The sequence below is a fragment of the Acipenser ruthenus genome, chromosome 12 (assembly GCF_902713425.1).
Source record: "Acipenser ruthenus chromosome 12, fAciRut3.2 maternal haplotype, whole genome shotgun sequence".
Classification (NCBI taxonomy): Eukaryota; Metazoa; Chordata; class Actinopteri; order Acipenseriformes; family Acipenseridae; genus Acipenser; species Acipenser ruthenus.
In genome coordinates this window covers 42,454,432-42,474,636 of record NC_081200.1, presented here as the reverse complement: position 1 = coordinate 42,474,636, position 20,205 = coordinate 42,454,432, and the positions used below count along the sequence as shown (strand labels likewise).

Below are 20,205 nucleotides of genomic sequence, written 5' to 3'. Positions count from 1 at the left end.
GACAAACCCATACTGCACATCACTGTCTGTGCTGAAACACTGACAAACCCAAACTGCACATCACTGTCTGTGCTGAAACACTGACAAACCCAAACTGCACATCATTGTCTGTGCTGAAACACTGACAAACCCAAACTGCACATCACTGTCTGTGCTGAAACACTGACAAACCAAACTGCACATCACTGTCTGTGCTGAAACACTGACAAACCCAAACTGCACATCACTGTCTGTGCTGAAACACTGACAAACCAAACTGCACATCACTGTCTGTGCTGAAACACTGACAAACCCAAACTGCACATCACTGTCTGTGCTGAAACACTGACAAACCCAAACTGCACATCACTGTCTGTGCTGAAACACTGACAAACCCATACTGCACATCACTGTCTGTGCTGAAACACTGACAAACCCATACTGCATATCACTATCACATTTGGAAAACCAAATCTCACACAGCCTATATACATGCTTACTAATAATAATAATAATACATTATATACAATGAAAACCAAATCTCACACAGCCTATATACATGCTTACTAATAATAATAATAATAATACATTATATTGTATGTAATAAATCAGTGTTCAGTAGAATCATAATGAATGCATCATCACGTATCTTTGGCTTACAGTAAATTGAAACTAAAGGGGATTGCTCAATTCTGGGAACCCTCCCCTCTCCTCTCCCCCCTCCCCTCCCCTCCCCTCCCCTCCCCTCTCTCCTCTATCGTGTCTCAACTCAAGGAATTCCTCCCATTGTGCAATCCGCAATTGAACAGTCTGGCTGAAGGAATCCGCGTCTGTCTTTGTGTGTGAGAGAGAGAGAGAGAGAAAGACGGGGGTGGGGGCTGTGCGCAGGATAGCGGGGCGGAGTCTGCTGTGCGGACACACACACACACACACACACAGAGGGGAGAACCGAGCAGAGCGGTGCGGTGCTTTCATATCGGAGCTGGAGATTTTTTTTGGAGAAGGAAAAACCAAACCAAACCCTCCGAGTGCCTCAGTGTAAAGCGGACTGTAAAGGACTGAGATGCAGCGGCAGGACCATGAGGGAAGCGCTCACAATGAAATTCACTTGGAAAGATAAAATGGTAACTTTATGCAACTTCTAAATGTATTTTTGAGGGGCATTTTTTTGTTTGTTTGACGCTTTTGTTCGGTTTTTATGTGCGATGGGGTGAGTGTGTTGTGATGGATGGATGAGGGGCGTTCTAGTTTAGTATGGGAAAGTAACGGACGGGACGGGACGGGGGGAGTCAATCAATAACACGGTGCTTCGGCTATTAGTACTCCTTTATCGCACACTACTTAAACAAACAAACAAAAACAATAGTTAATAATTGGACTTGCATTGCTCATCGTTTACAGCACAGATACACAAACATGCTGCACTTTGTAAACCGCTGCTGTACAACACAAGCGTGCGTCTAGCAGTATCAGCGAGCAGAGTAACTCCGGGAAAGCGGGTCCGCTACCCGTGCACTACGCGAGGTGACGGTGCTCCGGGGAGTTCTGCCCCCCTCTCCGGGGAGTTCTGCCCCCTCTCCGGGGAGTTCTGCCCCCCTCTCCGGGGAGTTCTGCCCCCTCTCCGGGGAGTTCTGCCCCGCTCTCCGTGGAGTTCTGCCCCGCTCTCCGTGGAGTTCTGCCCCCCTCTCCGGGGAGTTCTGCCCCCTCTCCGGGGAGTTCTGCCCCCCTCTCCGGGGAGTTCTGCCCCCCTCTCCGGGGATTTCTGCCCCCCTCTCCGGGGATTTCTGCCCCCCTCTCCGGGGATTTCTGCCCCGCTCTCCGTGGAGTTCTGCCCCGCTCTCCGTGGAGTTATGCCCCGCTCTCCGTGGAGTTATGCCCCGCTCTCCGGGGATTTCTGCCCTGTGCTCCGGAGAGTTCTGCCCCCCTCTCCGGGGAGTTCTGCCCCCCTCTCCGGGGAGTTCTGCCCCGCTCTCCGGGGAGTTCTGCCCCCCTCTCCGGGGAGTTCTGCTCCACTCTCCGTGTTTGAAGTCGTGCTGCGGGTTTGATTCGCACTCGGGCGGTCTGCGTTGTATTTGTTTACGTCCTCCACATGGGGTAACCATAACAAAGAAAACTTCATTTTATTTAACAAGAACCATCTTTTCTTTTTTAAAATGTTTTTGGTTCAACAACCGCGCAATTCCAAAATCGTAATACCAGCTTAACAACGAAGCTGTAAACAACTTTCATCAATGTAAAGAAATGAGTATTGATCTGAGGACAGCCGCTACACATTATTATTATTATTATTATTATTATTATTATCATTATTATTATTATTATCATTCTTATCATTATTATTCTTATCATTATTATCATTATTCTTATTCTTATCATTATTATCATTATTATCATTATTATTATTATTATCATTATTATTATTATTCTCATTAGTAGTAGTATTAGTGTTTATTGAATGCAGAGGACAGTCGCTGCACATTTTACAAACATTACTTCATTACACTTTCGTAGCTGGATATGATCTGCTTACGATTCAGTTCAGTTCTGTACTGAATCATTAGTTTTGTTAAGCACGTTTTTGCTGCGTTTTGTTGATTGTAACGCCCTTAGATGTCGGGTTATCGGTGGGTTGCGAGGTGTTTGTGGATTGAACTCGCTGAATCGGATTGACAGAGTGACGGCGCTCGGCTCTTTGAAGCGGATTAATTGACTTCAATGTAAACTTGTGTTTATTGCGGGACAATGCAGACACGTGACATCCAGCGGCTCGAAGTGCATTCGGAGCGCTCTAATACGCGTTTGATGTTTATTCTGATTTCTAAAAGAAATACGTGTTTATTAAATACAGATCTGTTAGTGCAGTTATATGCTATAGTGGGTGGCATTGCGTTTTGAGATGTGTTTCGGGTTTTTAATACGGCTATACCATTCTGTCCAGTGTAGTGGGAGTGATGACGTTGTTCAATATGTAATTCTTCAGCACATAGACATTTAATAGTGCAAGAGAAATGTGTGCGTGCTTCATTATAGAACGCATTGTTTTTATACTGCTTGATGACCTCATGGTATCCGGAGAATGTTTTTAATCGATAGCGTGATGTCATGATGTCTGTGTTGCATGGGCCGGAATGTCAGTGTTTAGTGCGCTGTGTTGTAAGCGGGCTCCAGATGCTTTGGGATAGGCGAGGCTGTGGTGCTTGTTTTCACGTTGCATCGCCAGTGCGGGGTATCCTGAAATAAACGGGGCGCTGAGCTTAGGACGTGCGGGCTCAGCGCTCCTCCCAGCAGAGCCGCGCCACTCACACAGGGAGCGGGGTTCTGCACAGGGTGGCTGTCCAAGCAGAGAGGTAGACTGCATGCTGGCCAGTCTTCTTACCTTTTAGTAGATATTTGAGCGTTGCTTGGCTGTAGACTGGCGTGGCTCAGCGTCACTCTGGGTTTATGGTTCAAGCAGGTCTAGTGGTTTTGTTTCTCTTCTGTTGAGTTTCTGTTGTAGTCTGTTGAACACACTGAGCAGTCGCTGCAGTTCTGAGCTCTTAAAGAGACCTTTGTCTCTGGTTGTGTGCGCTGGAAAACAATGGGCCCTCGGCTGTACCAGAAACCAGGAAAGGGACTGGAGCCAGGACTGGTCATTCTGGAGAGGAGAGAGCGAGGAAATCTGAGGGGTCCACACTGACCACGCAGACTGCATGCTGATTGGCTGGGTGGGTTTGGGGGTGTCTCTTGGTTGGTTGGTTGGTTGGTTGGTTGGTTGGTCTTTGGCATGCTAAGGTGCTCTGTACATTTGAGTTGTTGTTGTGTGTGTCGGAGGGGAGGGTTGTGGGGTGCTGTCTCAGATGCTCTGTACATTTGAGTTGTTGTTGTGTGTGTCGGAGGGGAGGGTTGTGGGGTGCTGTCTCAGATGCTCTGTACATTTGAGTTGTTGTTATGTGTGTCGGAGGAGAGGGTTGTGGGGTGCTGTCTCAGATGCTCTGTACATTTGAGTTGTTGTTATGTGTGTCGGAGGGGAGGGTTGTGGGGTGCTGTCTCAGATGCTCTGTACATTTGAGTTGTTGTTATGTGTGTCGGAGGGGAGGGTTGTGGGGTGCTGTCTCAGATGCTCTGTACATTTGAGTTGTTGTTATGTGTGTCGTAGGGGAGGGTTGTGGGGTGCTGTCTCAGATGCTCTGTACATTTGAGTTGTTGTTGTGTGTGTTGGAGGGGAGGGTTGTGGGGTGCTGTCTCAGATGCTCTGTACATTTGAGTTGTTGTTGTGTGTGTCGGAGGGGAGGGTTGTGGGGTGCTGTCTCAGATGCTCTGTACATTTGAGTTGTTGTGTGTGTCGGAGGGGAGGGTTGTGGGGTGCTGTCTCAGATGCTCTGTACATTTGAGTTGTTGTTATGTGTGTCGGAGGGGAGGGTTGTGGGGTGCTGTCTCAGATGCTCTATGCATTTGAGTTGTTGTTGTGTGTGTCGGAGGGGAGGGTTGTGGGGTGCTGTCTCAGTTGCTCTGTACATTTGAGTTGTTGTTGTGTGTGTCGGAGGGGAGGGTTGTGGGGTGCTGTCTCAGATGCTCTGTACATTTGAGTTGTTGTTATGTGTGTCGGAGGAGAGGGTTGTGGGGTGCTGTCTCAGATGCTCTGTACATTTGAGTTGTTGTTATGTGTGTCGGAGGGGAGGGTTGTGGGGTGCTGTCTCAGATGCTCTGTACATTTGAGTTGTTGTTATGTGTGTCGGAGGAGAGGGTTGTGGGGTGCTGTCTCAGATGCTCTGTACATTTCAGTTGTTGTTGTGTGTGTCGGAGGAGAGGGTTGTGGGGTGCTGTCTCAGATGCTCTGTACATTTGAGTTGTTGTTATGTGTGTCGGAGGGGAGGGTTGTGGGGTGCTGTCTCAGATGCTCTATGCATTTGAGTTGTTGTTGTGTGTGTCGGAGGGGAGGGTTGTGGGGTGCTGTCTCAGTTGCTCTGTACATTTGAGTTGTTGTTGTGTGTGTCGGAGGGGAGGGTTGTGGGGTGCTGTCTCAGATGCTCTGTACATTTGAGTTGTTGTTATGTGTGTCGGAGGAGAGGGTTGTGGGGTGCTGTCTCAGATGCTCTGTACATTTGAGTTGTTGTTATGTGTGTCGGAGGGGAGGGTTGTGGGGTGCTGTCTCAGATGCTCTGTACATTTGAGTTGTTGTTATGTGTGTCGGAGGAGAGGGTTGTGGGGTGCTGTCTCAGATGCTCTGTACATTTCAGTTGTTGTTGTGTGTGTCGGAGGAGAGGGTTGTGGGGTGCTGTCTCAGATGCTCTGTACATTTCAGTTGTTGTTGTGTGTGTCGGAGGGGAGGGTTGTGGGGTGCTGTCTCAGATGCTCTGTACATTTGAATTGTGTGTAGGAGGCTGATTATGCTGTTTGGGTTTCAAAGTGTCTCAGATATCTGGTTGGGTTAAGGGGTGTGACTCGATTGGCTGTTTGGGTTAGAGGGTGTCTCCTGATTCGCTGGTTATGTTAAGGGATGCCTCCTAATTGGCTGGTTGGGTTAAGGGGGTGTCTCCTAATTGGCTGGTGACCGCTGTCTGTTCCCCACAGCAGAGTTCCGTCCAGGACTGGGGAGAGGAGGTGGAGGAGGGAGCCATCTACAATGTCACACTCAAGAGGGTCCAGATCCAACAGGCTGCCAACAAGGGAGCGCGCTGGCTGGGGGTGAGTACAGAGCACCCTGCCTCCCAGGAAACAACAAGGCAGGTTAATACAGGTCTGAACAAGGGAGCGCGCTGGCTGGGGGTGAGTACAGAGCACCCTGCCTCCCAGGAAACAGCAAGGCAGGTTAATACAGGTCTGAACAAGGGAGCGCGCTGGCTGGGGGTGAGTACAGAGCACCCTGCCTCCCAGGAAACAACAAGGCAGCTTAATACAGGTCTGAACAAGGGAGCGTGCTGGCTGGGGGTGAGTACAGAGCACCCTGCCTCCCAGGAAACAGCAAGGCAGGTTAATACAGGTCTGAACAAGGGAGCGCTCTGGCTGGGGGTAAAGCGTATTAATAAACACGACAAATCAACCTGCAAGCTACAGGTGGAGACGCACAAGCCCAGTCCGAGTGTGATGGGAAGCTGGATTCAGCTGAGTTTCAATGCAGTCCCTCCCTGCAGACCAGAGCTTTGACTGTGAGGAGACATCCAGAAATACTGAGTGTTAAATCACTGTTTCACTTCAAGCTGTATTTAGTCTCGAGGAATGGGTAGCTTCTGTTTCAGACTTGCAGAATCACAGTTCTGTGATTCTAATTTTAGTTTCTAACACTGATGCTGCTGCTGTTCTAATACTGAAAGCGTGACTGCTGACTGTTTCCCTGTGATTAAGCTAGTGCAGCCTGTCTGTCTGTCTCTCTCGCTCTCTCTCTCTGTGCAGTCGATGGCAGATCTCTGGCGAGGGTGGCTCTCTGCAGCCTGTTGCGGGGGGAAAGCCAGCATCCGTTTCACTTCCTCTTTCCTCGAATCGCGTTTTCTTACTGTAAAAGACAGACGGCTCTTTCTTTGGAATTCCCAGCTGATGCAACGCAGGCCCTGGTTTCTGATTCAAGAAGTGACACAGAGAGCCCACGCAGGGCAGGGACTCCACCCAGCTCCGCTCACACCGGAGTCCCTCGACTGACACGCTGCGCTCCCATTCATACAGCCCCTGCAGGGACTCCACCCAGCTCCGCTCACACCGGAGTCCCTCGACTGACACGCTGCGCTCCCATTCATACAGCCCCTGCAGGGACTCCACCCAGCTCCGCTCACACCGGAGTCCCTCGACTGACACGCTGCACTCCCATTCATACAGCCCCTGCAGGGACTCCACCCAGCTCCGCTCACACCGGAGTCCCTCGACTGACACGCTGCGCTCCCATTCATACAGCCCCTGCAGGGACTCCACCCAGCTCCGCTCACACCGGAGTCCCTCGACTGACACGCTGCGCTCCCATTCATACATCCCCTGCAGGGACTCCACCCAGCTCCGCTCACACCGGAGTCCCTCGACTGACACGCTGCGCTCCCATTCATACAGCCCCTGCAGGGACTCCACCCAGCTCCGCTCACACCGGAGTCCCTCGACTGACACGCTGCGCTCCCATTCATACAGCCCCTGCTGGGCAGCTAGACTGAGGAACACATACATGGGACTGCAGTGTTGGGAATAAGACTCCTATTGCACAGCAGTTTCACCCGTTCCAGGTTTTACTAGGAGCTTGATCAGCCCCAGTGTATCAGTAACAAGCTCAGGTGTGTCTCATTAAACTCATAGTGAAACCAGGAATGGATTAATCTGCTATTCAAGGGGAGTCTTGTTTCCATCCCTGGGACGGTATATAATTTATATCTAACCCTTATAAAAACTGATTTTCAACTAAATGTATTTTCTTTCTTTAACTGTCTCCATAGTGTATTCTACCACTGACCTCTACCCCCTGTCCACCCGCTCCTCCACTCTCAGTAGTAAATGAATATTTCGAGCTGCATGTCAGGATACAGGGATACAGTGTGCAGCTGGCTTGCTTTCTCCTGCTCTGAGAGACTCGGCGGTCTCTGACTCCCCGCCCCTATGCCCCTGGTGCGGGGGGCGGCTTCTATATTGCTCTGTCGCACAGGGCCGTGCGCCCCAAGTCACGCCGGACTGATTTGTTGAATCTGTTTCTAAATATTAGGATTTAAATAGTGTGAATAGTTCAGTACCTGTGATGAGTGTGTGTTCTACACAGCGCTGCTCCCCTCACACAGAGCTCCTGCAAAGTTCAAGTCCCAGTCGCTTAGGATGAGGAAACAGGACTCTGCTTTTAGGAAAGACGCGCAGCGATGAATCATAGCAATGGCTCCGATATCTTACCCTGCTTTCCCCATAGTTCACAGTACCATAGTTTGCCATGTTTATTAATATACATTCCCAAACTCGCTATTCTTTACAATGCTTTTCTATACTTGGCCAGGCCTTTGTTGTGCTCTATTGCACTTTGCTGTGCTTTTACTGTGGGAATCTTGTCTAAGGGTGAGTGGGAGCAGAGGGCAGGGTTCCCCCGATCTCTCACCCTTCCCTGCTCCTTGGCCTCCTCTCTCAGGACTCAAAAGAAGGCGATGTTTGTGTTGTCTGTTTCTTTTCCCTGAGGTCAGCAGATAGTTCCCTCAAATGAAATGTTTTTCTGCCAAGCCGCAGAACCTCTTTCAAATGGAACAAGAGTTTGTACTCGTGGAGGAAAAGAAAAAAAAAGTTTTTGTTTTGTTCTTCTTTTACAACCCGAGAGAGAGAGAGAGAGAGAGAGACAGAGCGAGAGAGCGAGCGAGAGAGAGAGAGCGAGAGAGAGACAGAGCGAGCGAGAGAGCGAGAGAGAGAGAGCGAGAGAGAGAGCGAGAGAGAGACAGAGCGAGAGCGAGAGCGAGAGAGAGAGAGAGAGAGAGAGAGAGAGCGAGAGAGAGAGCGAGAGAGCGAGGCTTTGATTAAAACCAGATTGAATGGTTTCCTGTTCTAGCGTGCTAACACCAAGGCCTAGCTCTTCACTGCTGTACCCACAATGCCTCTCTCTCTCCCAAGACTGCCAGGACACATCTGCTAGCAGTCTGGGAGCAAAGCAGGAGCACAACATCCTTGATCTGGGAGAGGGAAGGAAAGGGAAGAGGAGCGAGGAGGAGGGAGAGAGCAGGGGGCCCTGTCCCAGGGAACGCAACCTCATCCCTCTCCAGCTGTCAGAGAGAGTCTCCATTCATCTGCCAGTGTGCCCTGTGTCCCTCTCCTCTCTGAACCCTGTCTGTCTCTGTCCTGTCCCTCTCCTCTGACCTCTACCTCTCTGCTCTGTCCCCCCAGGCGGATGGTGACCGGCTGCCCCCGGGTCACACGGTCAGCCAGCTAGAGACGTGTAAGATCCGCTCCATCAAGGCCGGGACGCTAGAGCGGCTGGTGGAGACGCTGCTGACTGCCTTCGGGGACAACGACTTCACCTACATCAGCATCTTCCTGTCCACATACCGGGCCTTCGCCAGCCCCGCAGACGTGCTGGGACTGCTGCTCGACAGGTGAGAGGCAGGGAGGGGCGAGGGAGCAGGGAGGGGTCTGTGTGTGAGAGTGGAGTGTGTGAGGGTCTTCTCTGTGTGGGTCTAAGTATTTCCAGACTACTGTACTTGTTAACTTTAACATATGCAGTAACAGAGCAGCACAGGAAGACATTTTGCCTCTCTGTGTGTAACTCTCTCTCTCTCTCTCTCCACTCAGGTACGGGGACCTGGATAGCACTGGCAGTGATGAGCCTGGCAGCCCCACCGTCCCCCCCGACAGCAGAGCAGCCGTGCGCAAGTAAGAGACTTCTAGTGCGTGTGCGTGTGCCTGTGTGTTACTGTGAGCCCCTGACCCTCTCCTCTCCCCTCCCCTCCCTGCAGTGCCATCGCCTCCATCCTGCGTGCCTGGCTGGATCAGTGCCCCGAGGATTTCCACCAGCCCCCCGAGTACCCCAGCCTGCACAAGGTTCTGGAGTACCTGCACCGGACCATGCCGGGCTCCGACCCAGAGAGGCGAGCCCAGAACCTGCTGGAGCAGCTGCAGAGGCAGGACCAGAGCGAGCCGGAGAGCGATGGTGAGTGTGAACAGTACCAGCACACTTTCAAAGCTATTCACTCACACAGTCCTCAGCAGACAGCAAACACACAGGAACGGACCTGCCCCTAGCGGCTGCTGAGTTAGTAATACTGACATCAGCATAAGAGACCCGCACTGAGCTCTCCACTGCAGAGCTTGCTCTTCAGGTGAATGGTGAGGCGTTGCTCTTTGAGCCCTGAAGTTAGCGATTCATATCCAGCCCATGCCTCTGCATCCAGTTCAGTGGGATGAGATGCCAATTCATTCAAGGATATCTTCATTACAACTCCCAACGCATTACAGCTCCCAATAAAGCAAAAAACAAACGACTGAGATGTTTCATTTAGGGGCTGCTTGTGAGTATGTGTGAAGTTGTTTCTTTTTCATCTGGGAATAGTGAACAGATTGAAGCCCAGTGTGTATCGCTTAGTGTAACTGTAGTAAGCCCTGACCCCATGTGAATACGCCCTGACCCCATGTGAATACGCCCTGACCCCATGTGAATACGCCCTGACCCCATGTGAATACGCCCTGACCCCATGTGAATACGCACGCTGGCTGTGTCTGAGCAGCTGCAGGAAGGCAGAAGCACCGTCCCTCCTGCTTGGGGTGAGGGCAGCTCTTATTCTTCCTGCTTCCTGCCCAGGTGGTTTCCACGGCAACAGCAGCTTCTGCCTCGGCGAGGATGAGGAAGTGGAGGTCGACGCTGCCGAGGATTTCCTGAGCATTCCGGAAGACCTGGTGGCGGAGCAGCTGACCTTCATGGACGCGGTGAGAGGGGAGCAGGGGAGCGGGGAGGGAGCAGGGGAGAGGGGAGCAGAGAGTTGGGAGGGATCCGGGGAGTGGAGCAGGGGAGTGGGGGAGTGGAGAATGAATCGGGGAGTGGAGTGGGGGAGTGTAGAGCGGAGAGTGGAGTGGGGGAGTGGAGAATGAATCGGGGAGTGGAGCAGGGGAGTGGGGGAGTGTAGAGCGGAGAGTGGAGTGGGGGAGTGGAGAATGAATCGGGGAGTGGAGCAGGGGAGTGGGGACGCGGCGGGGGGCGTGGGAGGGGAGCGGGGACGCGGCGGGGAGCAGGGGACACGGCAGGGGAGTGGGGACGTGGCGGGGGAGCAGGGGACGCTGCAGGGGAGTGGGGGAGTGGGGACGCGGCGGGGGAGCAGGGGACGTGGCAGAGAAGTGGGGATGCGGCAGGGGAGTGGGGGAGGGCTACAGTGGGAGTGAGGAGCTCAGTGGTTAGAGAGAGTGCTGCAGTGGGAGTGAGGAGCTCTGAGCTCAGCCCTGTTCTAACGCCCCCTCCCCTCTCCCCAGGAGCTCTTTAAGAAGGTGATCCCTCACCACTGCCTCGGCTCCATCTGGTCCCAGAGAGACAAGAAGGAAAACAAGCACATCGCGCCCACCGTCCGCGCCACCATCACCCAGTTCAACTCCCTCACCAAGTGTGTGGTGTGCACTGTGCTGAGGGGCCAGGACCTGAAGCCACAGCACCGCGCCAGGGTCATCGAGAAGTGGATCAACACCGCGCAGGTACGTGCAGCCAGGGCGAGGTATAGGGATGGGCGGAAACAAATCAGGGTTTAACACAGTCAAGCATTTCAAATACCAGACGAGTCCATTAGAAACACATATGCACTATTCATTGAAAGCGGCATTGAATCTAGACTCTTGTGTGTGTTTGCAAACGTTTGGACAAATATTATTATTTATTTCTTAGCAGACGCCCTTATCCAGGGCGACTTCCAATCGTAAGCAAATACATTTAAGTGTTACAATACAAGTAATAGAATAAGAGCAAGAAATACAATAAATAAATAAGCCAACAAATACAGCTTGCACCACGAGTAACAAGAAGGTGTTCCTGTCAGCAGATCTATAAATAGAGAAGTGACCCAGGGGGGCGGGGGGCCAGCGCTGTGCTGCAGACTGTGTGGATTGGCAGGGGTGCTGGCGAGAGGCATGGTGAAGAACACTCTCCTGCTGCCAGAGAGCCCGGGGAGTTTTACAGTATTATTATTTTTCTCCTGTTTATTTTGAAGTTGTGTATTTTCTCAGCTGCGCTGCTCTGCGGGGGTAGGGTTCCAGCGGAAAGAAAGAATGTGAGAGCGAGGGAGTGTTGCCAGCATTAACATAACAGGAAGAGTGGGCCTGTGTGTGTACGAGACGTATGAAAAGCACTCGTTAAACTTCAGATTCTTGTTGGAATTGTCTCTGTAAAGGAGCACTGTACCAAGTGTTACAACAGACAGAACAAACACAGCGTTTTACTGAACCCCTCCATGGGAATCCCAGCCCTGTTCTGATTGGAATCCTGTGTCTCCCAGGAATGCCGGATCCGGAAGAACTTCTCCTCCTTGCGAGCGATCATCTCGGCTCTCCAGTCCAATCCCATCTATCGGCTGAAGAGGACCTGGGCCAGTGTCCCCAAGTGAGTCTGCAGTCCTTCTCTCCGTGCTCATCTCCCCCTGCCCCTCTCTCCCTCCCCTTCTCCCCTGCCCTTCTCCCCTTCTCTCCCTGCCCCTCTCTCCTCCACTGGGACCCTTGCTTACCCTCTCTCTCCCCCACAGGGACAGCATGCTGATGTTTGAGGAGCTCTCTGATATCTTCTCTGACAACAATAACTACCTGACGAGCCGAGAGCTGCTGATGAAGGTGAGAGCAGGAGTAAATGTGTGTGTGTGTGTCAGTGTGCGTGTGCGTGTGCGTGTGTGTGTGTGTATCTAGACCTGCTGTAACTCTGTGTGTGTGTATCTAGACCTGCTGTAACTCTGCCTGTGTGTCCCAACAGGAAGGCACTTCCAAGTTTGCAAACCTGGAGAGCTGCGTGAAAGAAAACCAGAAACGCACTCAGAAGAGGCTGCAGCTGCAGAAAGACACGGTGAGTGAGAGGAGAGATCCAGGGATTAAGGGATCCAGGCAGGGCGTGCACACTGACTGCAGAGAACTGCACTGTACTGCACTGAGACACAAGGGATCCAGGCAGGGCGTGCACACTGACTGCAGAGAACTACACTGTACTGCACTGAGACACTTCCTGACTGAGCCTGAGTTCACAAAGAATCGCATTCTGGGGGACGACCTGGGCAACAAAAAAAACACACATTCTGAATTTGTGTTATTAAACTCTAAACATTTCTAAAACAGTGGCTCCCTATTCAGTAAGCAGTACTAGAAAGCTATGCTAGCAATACTGAATGCACTATAATGAACTGTTGAAGGAAGCCACAGCCAGGTAAAGGATGAACGCACTGAGTGAATGATTGGGCTGATCCTGGCTGAAAGTTTAGTTCATGGCTACTTGATGTGGTTTCAGCTTGACTCCCCTGGTAGTCAGTGGGCTGTTTGTGTGAACTGTGCTGTGAACTGTGTGTGTTTGTGTCTCTCTGCAGGGAGCCATGCAGGGCACTGTCCCCTATCTGGGCACCTTCCTGACAGACCTGACCATGCTGGACACTGCGCTGCCAGACTACGTGGAGGTACAGACCGGCTCTGCTCTTCACTGTTGATCCTCCCCTCTCCTTTCCTCCACTCCACTCTCCTCCCTAATCTCCTCCTCTCCTCCCCTCCCCTCCCCTATCCTCCCTCATCTCCTGTCCTCATCTCCTCCTCCTCCCCTATCCTCCCTCATCTCCTCTCCCTTCTCTTCCCTTCTCCACTCTCCTCCCTCATCTCCTCCTCTCCCCTCCACTCTACTCCCTCCTCTCCTCTGCTCCACTCTTCTCCTCCTCTCTCCTCCTCTCCTTTCCTCTCTCCAGCCCTGCATTATTGATAACGTATGAGAAGTCGTCCACTCACTGTTCAGGATTTTCCCATCATCCTGTGTATAGATCACGTGACAGGTTATTTAAGACACTTGATCCTTTGTTCTGTGTCTTCATGTGCACTCGTCCCTGCAGTGTGGGGGGTCCTGGGTTCGAGCAGCTCGGATTAACACAGGTTTGGTTTTGTTTCCACAGGGCGGTCTGATTAACTTTGAGAAGAGACGGAGGGTGAGTTTGCACTGATATGCCACTGCAGATCAGGAGTTTAAAAGTAGTGAAGACAGCTTTGCTCTTGTGAAAGGAAGGCCTGGTGCCGGGTCTTGCACTCCCTGACGCTGCTGCCCGTCTCTCTCTCTTCTCTCTCTGTCTCTAGGAGTTCGAGGTCATTGCGCAGATCAAGCTCCTGCAGTCCGCATGCAACAGCTACTGCCTGAGCGCCGACCAGGCCTTCCTGCGCTGGTTCAGGAGCCAGCAGCACTTAACTGACGAGGAGAGGTGAGGAGCGTCTCAGGCTCTTAATACTCATTCCTAACAAGAGTGGGGTGCTGGACCACATTGTCTCCTTCCCAGTGCCTCAGCTATAACCACTAAGCCACACTGTTGGAGCTGAGGGCCTGGAGTGTATGGTCTGCATCTAGTCTTATTGTGTGCTTTCCCTCTCACACTCTCTCTCGTGTAGCTACACCCTGTCCTGTGAGATCGAAGGCGTCGCAGACAGCAGCCCCACCTCCCCGAAGCCTCGCAAGAGCATGGTGAAGAGACTGAGCCTGTGAGTATCACTTCACTGGAGAGACTGGTAGTCTGCAAACACCCCATCAGACTGACTCCTCCCCTCTCTGACTCCTCCCCTCCACTCCCCCCTCTGACTCCTCTTCTCATTGAGCCCTCTCTGACTCCTCCCCTGTCTCTCCTGGCAGATTGTTCCTGGGTACAGACGCAGTGGCCAGCAGCACGCCGGTGAAGGAGAGCCCCAAGTCGCCCCCTAGTGGCAGTTCCGGGGAGAGCATGGACTCGGTCAGCGTCTCGTCCAGCGACTCCAGCCCCTCGGAGCTCGAGGTGGCCTGCCAGACCCCCGACGCACCCCTGAAGAAGGTACAGCCAGCGCTTCAATCACAGGGCCAGTCACAGGCACAGTAGCGTCCGAGGCTTTAAAAAGAACAGCCCGAGCCCCCAGCATGTAAAGAGAGGAGCTTCATTACAGACAGCCTTGTGCAGGAAAGGCAGATGTTGACATCCTGATCATACGGTACTTCTTTAACCAGGTCCATTAACCACACAGGGATTGAAAACTCAGTTCAGTGAGACACGGCAGCCAGACAGATGTGCTTGTGACAGTCCAGTGCAGCCCCGCCCCCCTCCTGACAGTCCTGTCCCCCTCTTATCTGTCCCCAGCTCTCAGAGTCCTCGTCATGCTCTTCGATCCACTCCATGGACACCTCGTCTTCATCCCCCTCGCTGCCGGAGCCCCCCCCGACGCACAGGCGCTCCGTGTCGGGCTCCAGCGCACTCCCACTGCCTGTCTACAACCAGCAGAACGAGGACAGCTGCATCATCCGGGTCAGCGTGCAGGCCAGCAATGGGAACCTGTACAAGAGCATCCTGGTGAGGAGAGAGGAGGGGGGGGGTACAGGCCAGCAACGGGAACCTGTACCAGGAGGGGAGGGAGGGAGAGGCAGTGTGTGTGTGCAGGGGTGTGAGGGAGGTATTCTGTGAATGTGTAGAGATGTTTCTTGGAGTGACCTGAGTGAGATGTTTTGGATGAGTTGAATGACACACTTAATAATAGCCATGGTGGTTGTGGTTTGATGGCTCGACTCCATATTTCCTTCCCTACCTGCTTCCTCCTAAACCTCTTGTTTTGTGGATGGAGGAAGTGTCTGCCTGCTACCCGCTGCAACAGGAGCTGGCAGGATGGCATTTAGTAACAGACTCAAGGCTGATTTTTCTGTGGCCAGTCTCCCAGCTGCCCTGTGTGTGTGTCTGTATAGGGCTGTGTGTGTCTGTGTGTATATAGGGCTCTGTGTGTGTGTGTGTGTGTGTGTGTGCGCTGGGGTGGGACTCACCGTCTTGGTGTTTGTTATCACAGCTCACCAGTCAGGACAAGACCCCAGCGGTGATCACGAGAGCCATGAGCAAACACAACCTGGAGAGCGAGGCGTCCGACCGCTACGAACTGGTGCAGGTCATCTCTGAGGAGAGAGGTGAGTAACACCACGCAGCCCACAGGAATACAATAAGAACAAGAATAACACCACGCAGCCCACAGGAATACAATAAGAACAAGAATAACACCACGCAGCCCACAGGAACACAATAAGAACAAGAACAACACCACGCAGCCCACAGGAATACAATAAGAACAAGAATAACACCACGCAGCCCACAGGAATACAATAAGAACAAGAATAACACCACGCAGCCCACAGGAATACAATAAGAACAAGAACAACACCACGCAGCCCACAGGAATACAATAAGAACAAGAATAACACCACGCAGCCCACAGGAATACAATAAGAACAAGAATAACACCACGCAGCCCACAGGAATACAATAAGAACAAGAACAACACCACGCAGCCCACAGGAATACAATAAGAACAAGAATAACACCACGCAGCCCACAGGAACACAATAAGAACAAGAATAACACCACGCAGCCCACAGGAATACAATAAGAACAAGAATAACACCACGCAGCCCACAGGAACACAATAATAATAATAATAATAATAAGCATGGTAAAGAGTAGAGAGGTATGGGAATGCATATTAATAAGCACAGCAAGCCAGGGTGTATCAATAAGCACAGCGAGCCAGGGTGTATCAATAAGCACAGCAAGCCAGAGTGTATCAATAAGCACAGCAAGCCAGGGTAAACTAGTATAATATAAGCTCTTCTCCTCTCCCACAGAGCTGCTGATCCCGGACAATGCCAACGTGTTCTACGCCATGAACAGCTCGGCCAACTTCGACTTCCTCCTGAGGCACAAGGACTGGGCTGTGGGGGGGCGGGCGGTGAAACTGCGCAGCCACTCGAGTGCCACGCTGCCACGGGCCTGCCGGGGGGGCTGCCTGAGCAACCGGCTGAGCAAGGTGACCCTGTGAGCCGGGAGAGAGGGGCAGCCACTCCACTCGCTGACACACACTCCCAGCGACACATTCCAGATCAGCTGTGTGTGTCAGCTGACCCGCATTCCCCTCGGAGCTCCCTCTCTCCTGGGTCGAGCGGGACAGGATCCCAGCCCTGCAGAGGAGAGCTGGCCTGGCCAGCCCTCCCAGCAGACTCCCAGGCCCGGTCCTCGGCCTTGCGCAGCAGGGGCTCCACACAGACTGATATAGACTGATCAGAGATTGATATTTTGATATGTCAGATGTTTGGAATGTTTTGCACACGAAGGAGAGAAAGCTGCTCCTGATTGTTGTTTTCCTTCATGTACGGAAGGAGACGGGGACAGTGAGGAGTGGATTGTATTGAGTGATGAATAACGTGGGAGACTCACATGGACTGAAGAAGACTCTTTCTAAAGTATGGATGAGGGTCCTTCCCCAGTCCTCTGGATGACGAGTGACTCCTGCATCACTTTCTAAAGTATGGATGAGGGTCCTTCTCCAGTCCTCTGGATGACGAGTGACTCCTGCATCACTTTCTAAAGTATGGATGAGGGTCCTTCTCCAGTCCTCTGGATGACGAGTGACTCCTGCATCACTTTCTAAAGTATGGATGAGGGTCCTTCTCCAGTCCTCTGGATGACGAGTGACTCCTGCATCACTTTCTAAAGTATGGATGAGGGTCCTTCTCCAGTCCTCTGGATGACGAGTGCTTGTAACAAGTGTTCTGATTGGCTCCTGATTGGGCCCTATTGTTTGTTTGTTTCCTTCTATAATGAATCCACTTTCTCTGGTTTCCTATTGGTTCGTGTTTCTCTCCGGGGGAGTGGCCAGAGCCTCGTCTTGGAGAGAGGAAGGATCTGATTGGTTGATCTTCACTCCATGGAGTTAGGTGCACTTGTTTTGGGAGGGGGGAGGGGGGTGAAGGGGAGGATGTAAGAATGTGACAAAAGGCAAAATAGCAGAAAGCAATATTTTTCTTCAAATATTTTTTGTAAAAGAAAGAAAAAATAGACTCTGACTCTTCAGCTCTGAGCACATGGAGCTCCCTGTCTCTGAGACTCTGACTCTTCAGCACTGAGCACATGGAGCTCCCTGTCTCTGAGACTCTGACTCTTCAGCTCTGAGCACATGGAGCTCCCTGTCTCTGAGACTCTGACTCTTCAGCTCTGAGCACATGGAGCTCCCTGTCTCTGAGACTCTGACTCTTCAGCACTGAGCACATGGAGCTCCCTGTCTCTGAGTCTGTGACTCTTCAGCACTGAGCACATGGAGCTCCCTGTCTCTGAGTCTGTGACTCTTCAGCTCTGAACACATGGAGCTCCCTGTCTCTGAGACTCTGACTCTTCAGCACTGAGCACATGGAGCTCCCTGTCTCTGAGACTGTGACTCTTCAGCTCTGAGCACATGGAGCTCCCTGTCTCTGAGTCTGTGACTCTTCAGCTCTGAGCACATGGAGCTCCCTGTCTCTGAGACTCTGACTCTTCAGCACTGAGCACATGGAGCTCCCTGTCTCTGAGTCTGTGACTCTTCAGCACTGAGCACATGGAGCTCCCTGTCTCTGAGTCTGTGACTCTTCAGCTCTGAGCACATGGAGCTCCCTGTCTCTGAGTCTGTGACTCTTCAGCACTGAGCACATGGAGCTCCCTGTCTCTGAGTCTGTGACTCTTCAGCTCTGAACACATGGAGCTCCCTGTCTCTGAGTCTGTGACTCTTCAGCACTGAGCACATGGAGCTCCCTGTCTCTGAGACTCTGACTCTTCAGCACTGAGCACATGGAGCTCCCTGTCTCTGAGACTCTGACTCTTCAGCACTGAGCACATGGAGCTCCCTGTCTCTGAGTCTGTGACTCTTTAGTGCTGAGCACTGCTAGAAATGTGCCTCTCTATCTGCACAACTGTCCGCTGAGTTTCAATCTCCGGGCTGCTCAGTCCTTCTGTGCTTTTTATATTTTTGTTTTCCAAATTCATTATTGTCTATTTTTTTCACAGAAAATCCACATTTTCTTAAAGAAATTCCTGTGAGCTGAAAGCAACACCACAGATTAACTTTGCCCTGTTTGTTTTCTGAGTATCCCAGAAAATTAAGTTATATATTGCTAGGAATAAATTAATTGAGATATTAAATGAGAAATTTCTGAGAGAAAGAAATGCACTTAGCTGTGGATTTTAATAAACTCAGCACATTTTGCCAAAAAGTGTTCTTCCCAGATGTTTGCAGAGCCCTCTGCAGGCAGGATGCAGCAGGAGGACGCTGTGAAACAATATGAAACTTCCCTTACAAATGTTTCCCATAGTAAAAGTGTAATCAAGCACTGTGAAAGCATGGTAAAGCATAGGCAAGCATTGCAAAGCACAGAGAGCTAAAGTAAAGCATATTGAAAAGCATTGCAAACCAGGGTAAACTATGATGAATGAATTGTATTATCATGGGAAGTACCATGCAAAAATACTGGGGTAAGCGTTTAGAAGGGTTTCAACAGAAGAGCGATTTAGAGCTGCCTCCTGTTTGCAGGTTTTTAAAAGCATTTTCACTGCCGTGTGTCTGTCCTGACACAGGGCTGAGCAGCAGAGCAGCCTGGCTCTCTAGCTGAACTCTTTAGCAGCCCTTCTCCCTCCCTGGTCAGCGAGTCCTCATGTCTGTGTTTCTGTGCCTGCCCAGCCCTGGAGGAGTGGACCTGGTCCCTGCATGCCCAGTTAACCTGAACCAGTCCTTCGGCTGTTTTTTGTCTCATGGTCTCCCCAGCAGAGCCAGCAGGGATGCCCATCCCTTGGTTTGTGTGTCACACAGCGCGGGTCTCCCCTGTCGCTCTGCGCGTCGCACAGCGCGGGTCTCCCCTCTCGCTCTGCGTGTCGCACAGCGCGGGTCTCCCCTCTCGCTCTCTGCTGCAGGGTTCACTCCAGGGCTGTGCATCACCAATGAGCTTTTTTCACAAAAAATCTTTATATATACAGTATATACTTTTGTAAATATATATAATTTTTTTAGTATTAACATATTGTTCTGTTGTAATTTGTGTTTCCCAAAATTGAATCTGGTAGCAAAAAAATAAATAATATTTGCAAAATAATTTCCGTTGTGCCTTGAGTATTTTAAGTTTATAAATGTGTGTGTGTGTTAATAGATCTCTCTTAGCTGCGCATTGTTTTTCAGTCCAGTTTTGGTTTTCACAGAGCAGAGAGGCTGTTCTTGCTATGCCTCTGCATGCTGGGTCTCAGTGGAGTTCACAGCTTCACTTTCATCTCCAGCTGGTGTTATGCAACACTTCTGAGCTCTTCACACCTCTTACAGCATTTCTGATAGCACTCATAATGATGCTTAATCACTTTACTGAATATAAAAAATATATAACAGTTCAGTTCTATTGACTGACTTCTTCAGCTTTCAAATAAAGATTGCACTGTTACTGTCGAGTAGCTGAACTGCAAAAGTAATGTAAACTGGGAAGACTGGAAGTTTCCCAGCAGGACTGTGCTGTCGTTGAGCAGGGAGTGCTGTGTGTCTCAGTGACCCCAGGTAACCCCTCTCTCTGGCTGGGTTACTCCAGCACTCCCCTGCCTGTCTAATGCTGTGTTTCACGAGGTGGGATGCAGTGCCACAGTAAACGGGAACATGGCCGCCCTCATCACAGGTCTTTGTTGGAATGCTCACTGTACTCTGAGACTCTGGTGGGATCCTCACTATATTTTTAGAAGTTTCCTTCCACGCGCAACCACATCCCAGAACCCGCCGATCGTCATGGAGACCGGGGGGAGAAGGGGAAGCTGTGGGTTCCGGTGCTGAGACACGCGCCAGGAAATG

General features: G+C 51.4%; 1 protein-coding gene across 7 annotated transcripts in view; it reads left to right on the top strand.

The window, feature by feature from the left end:
• LOC131740132 (ral guanine nucleotide dissociation stimulator-like 1) overlaps positions 1-19,474 on the top strand; it is a 46,898-nt gene extending 27,424 nt beyond the window's left edge. For 3 of the 7 annotated variants that reach the window (XM_059035249.1, XM_059035244.1, XM_059035245.1), the window contains exons 2-18: positions 5,533-5,643; positions 8,776-8,984; positions 9,181-9,261; positions 9,345-9,538; positions 10,187-10,311; positions 10,849-11,064; positions 11,859-11,962; positions 12,102-12,186; positions 12,323-12,412; positions 12,924-13,010; positions 13,491-13,523; positions 13,669-13,790; positions 13,975-14,064; positions 14,213-14,387; positions 14,688-14,897; positions 15,382-15,496; positions 16,208-19,474. In XM_059035249.1, the coding sequence (XP_058891232.1) occupies positions 5,533-5,643; positions 8,776-8,984; positions 9,181-9,261; positions 9,345-9,538; positions 10,187-10,311; positions 10,849-11,064; positions 11,859-11,962; positions 12,102-12,186; positions 12,323-12,412; positions 12,924-13,010; positions 13,491-13,523; positions 13,669-13,790; positions 13,975-14,064; positions 14,213-14,387; positions 14,688-14,897; positions 15,382-15,496; positions 16,208-16,401 (2,241 nt within the window). In that variant the 3' untranslated portion in view covers positions 16,402-19,474. Of the gene's footprint in view, positions 1-734; positions 1,104-5,529; positions 5,644-8,775; positions 8,985-9,180; positions 9,262-9,344; positions 9,539-10,186; positions 10,312-10,848; positions 11,065-11,858; positions 11,963-12,101; positions 12,187-12,322; positions 12,413-12,923; positions 13,011-13,490; positions 13,524-13,668; positions 13,791-13,974; positions 14,065-14,212; positions 14,388-14,687; positions 14,898-15,381; positions 15,497-16,207 lie in introns of those variants that run through there. The other 4 variants (XM_059035248.1, XM_059035243.1, XM_059035247.1 and 1 more) reach the window with 3 other exon arrangements.
• Positions 19,475-20,205: the final 731 nt, after the last annotated feature.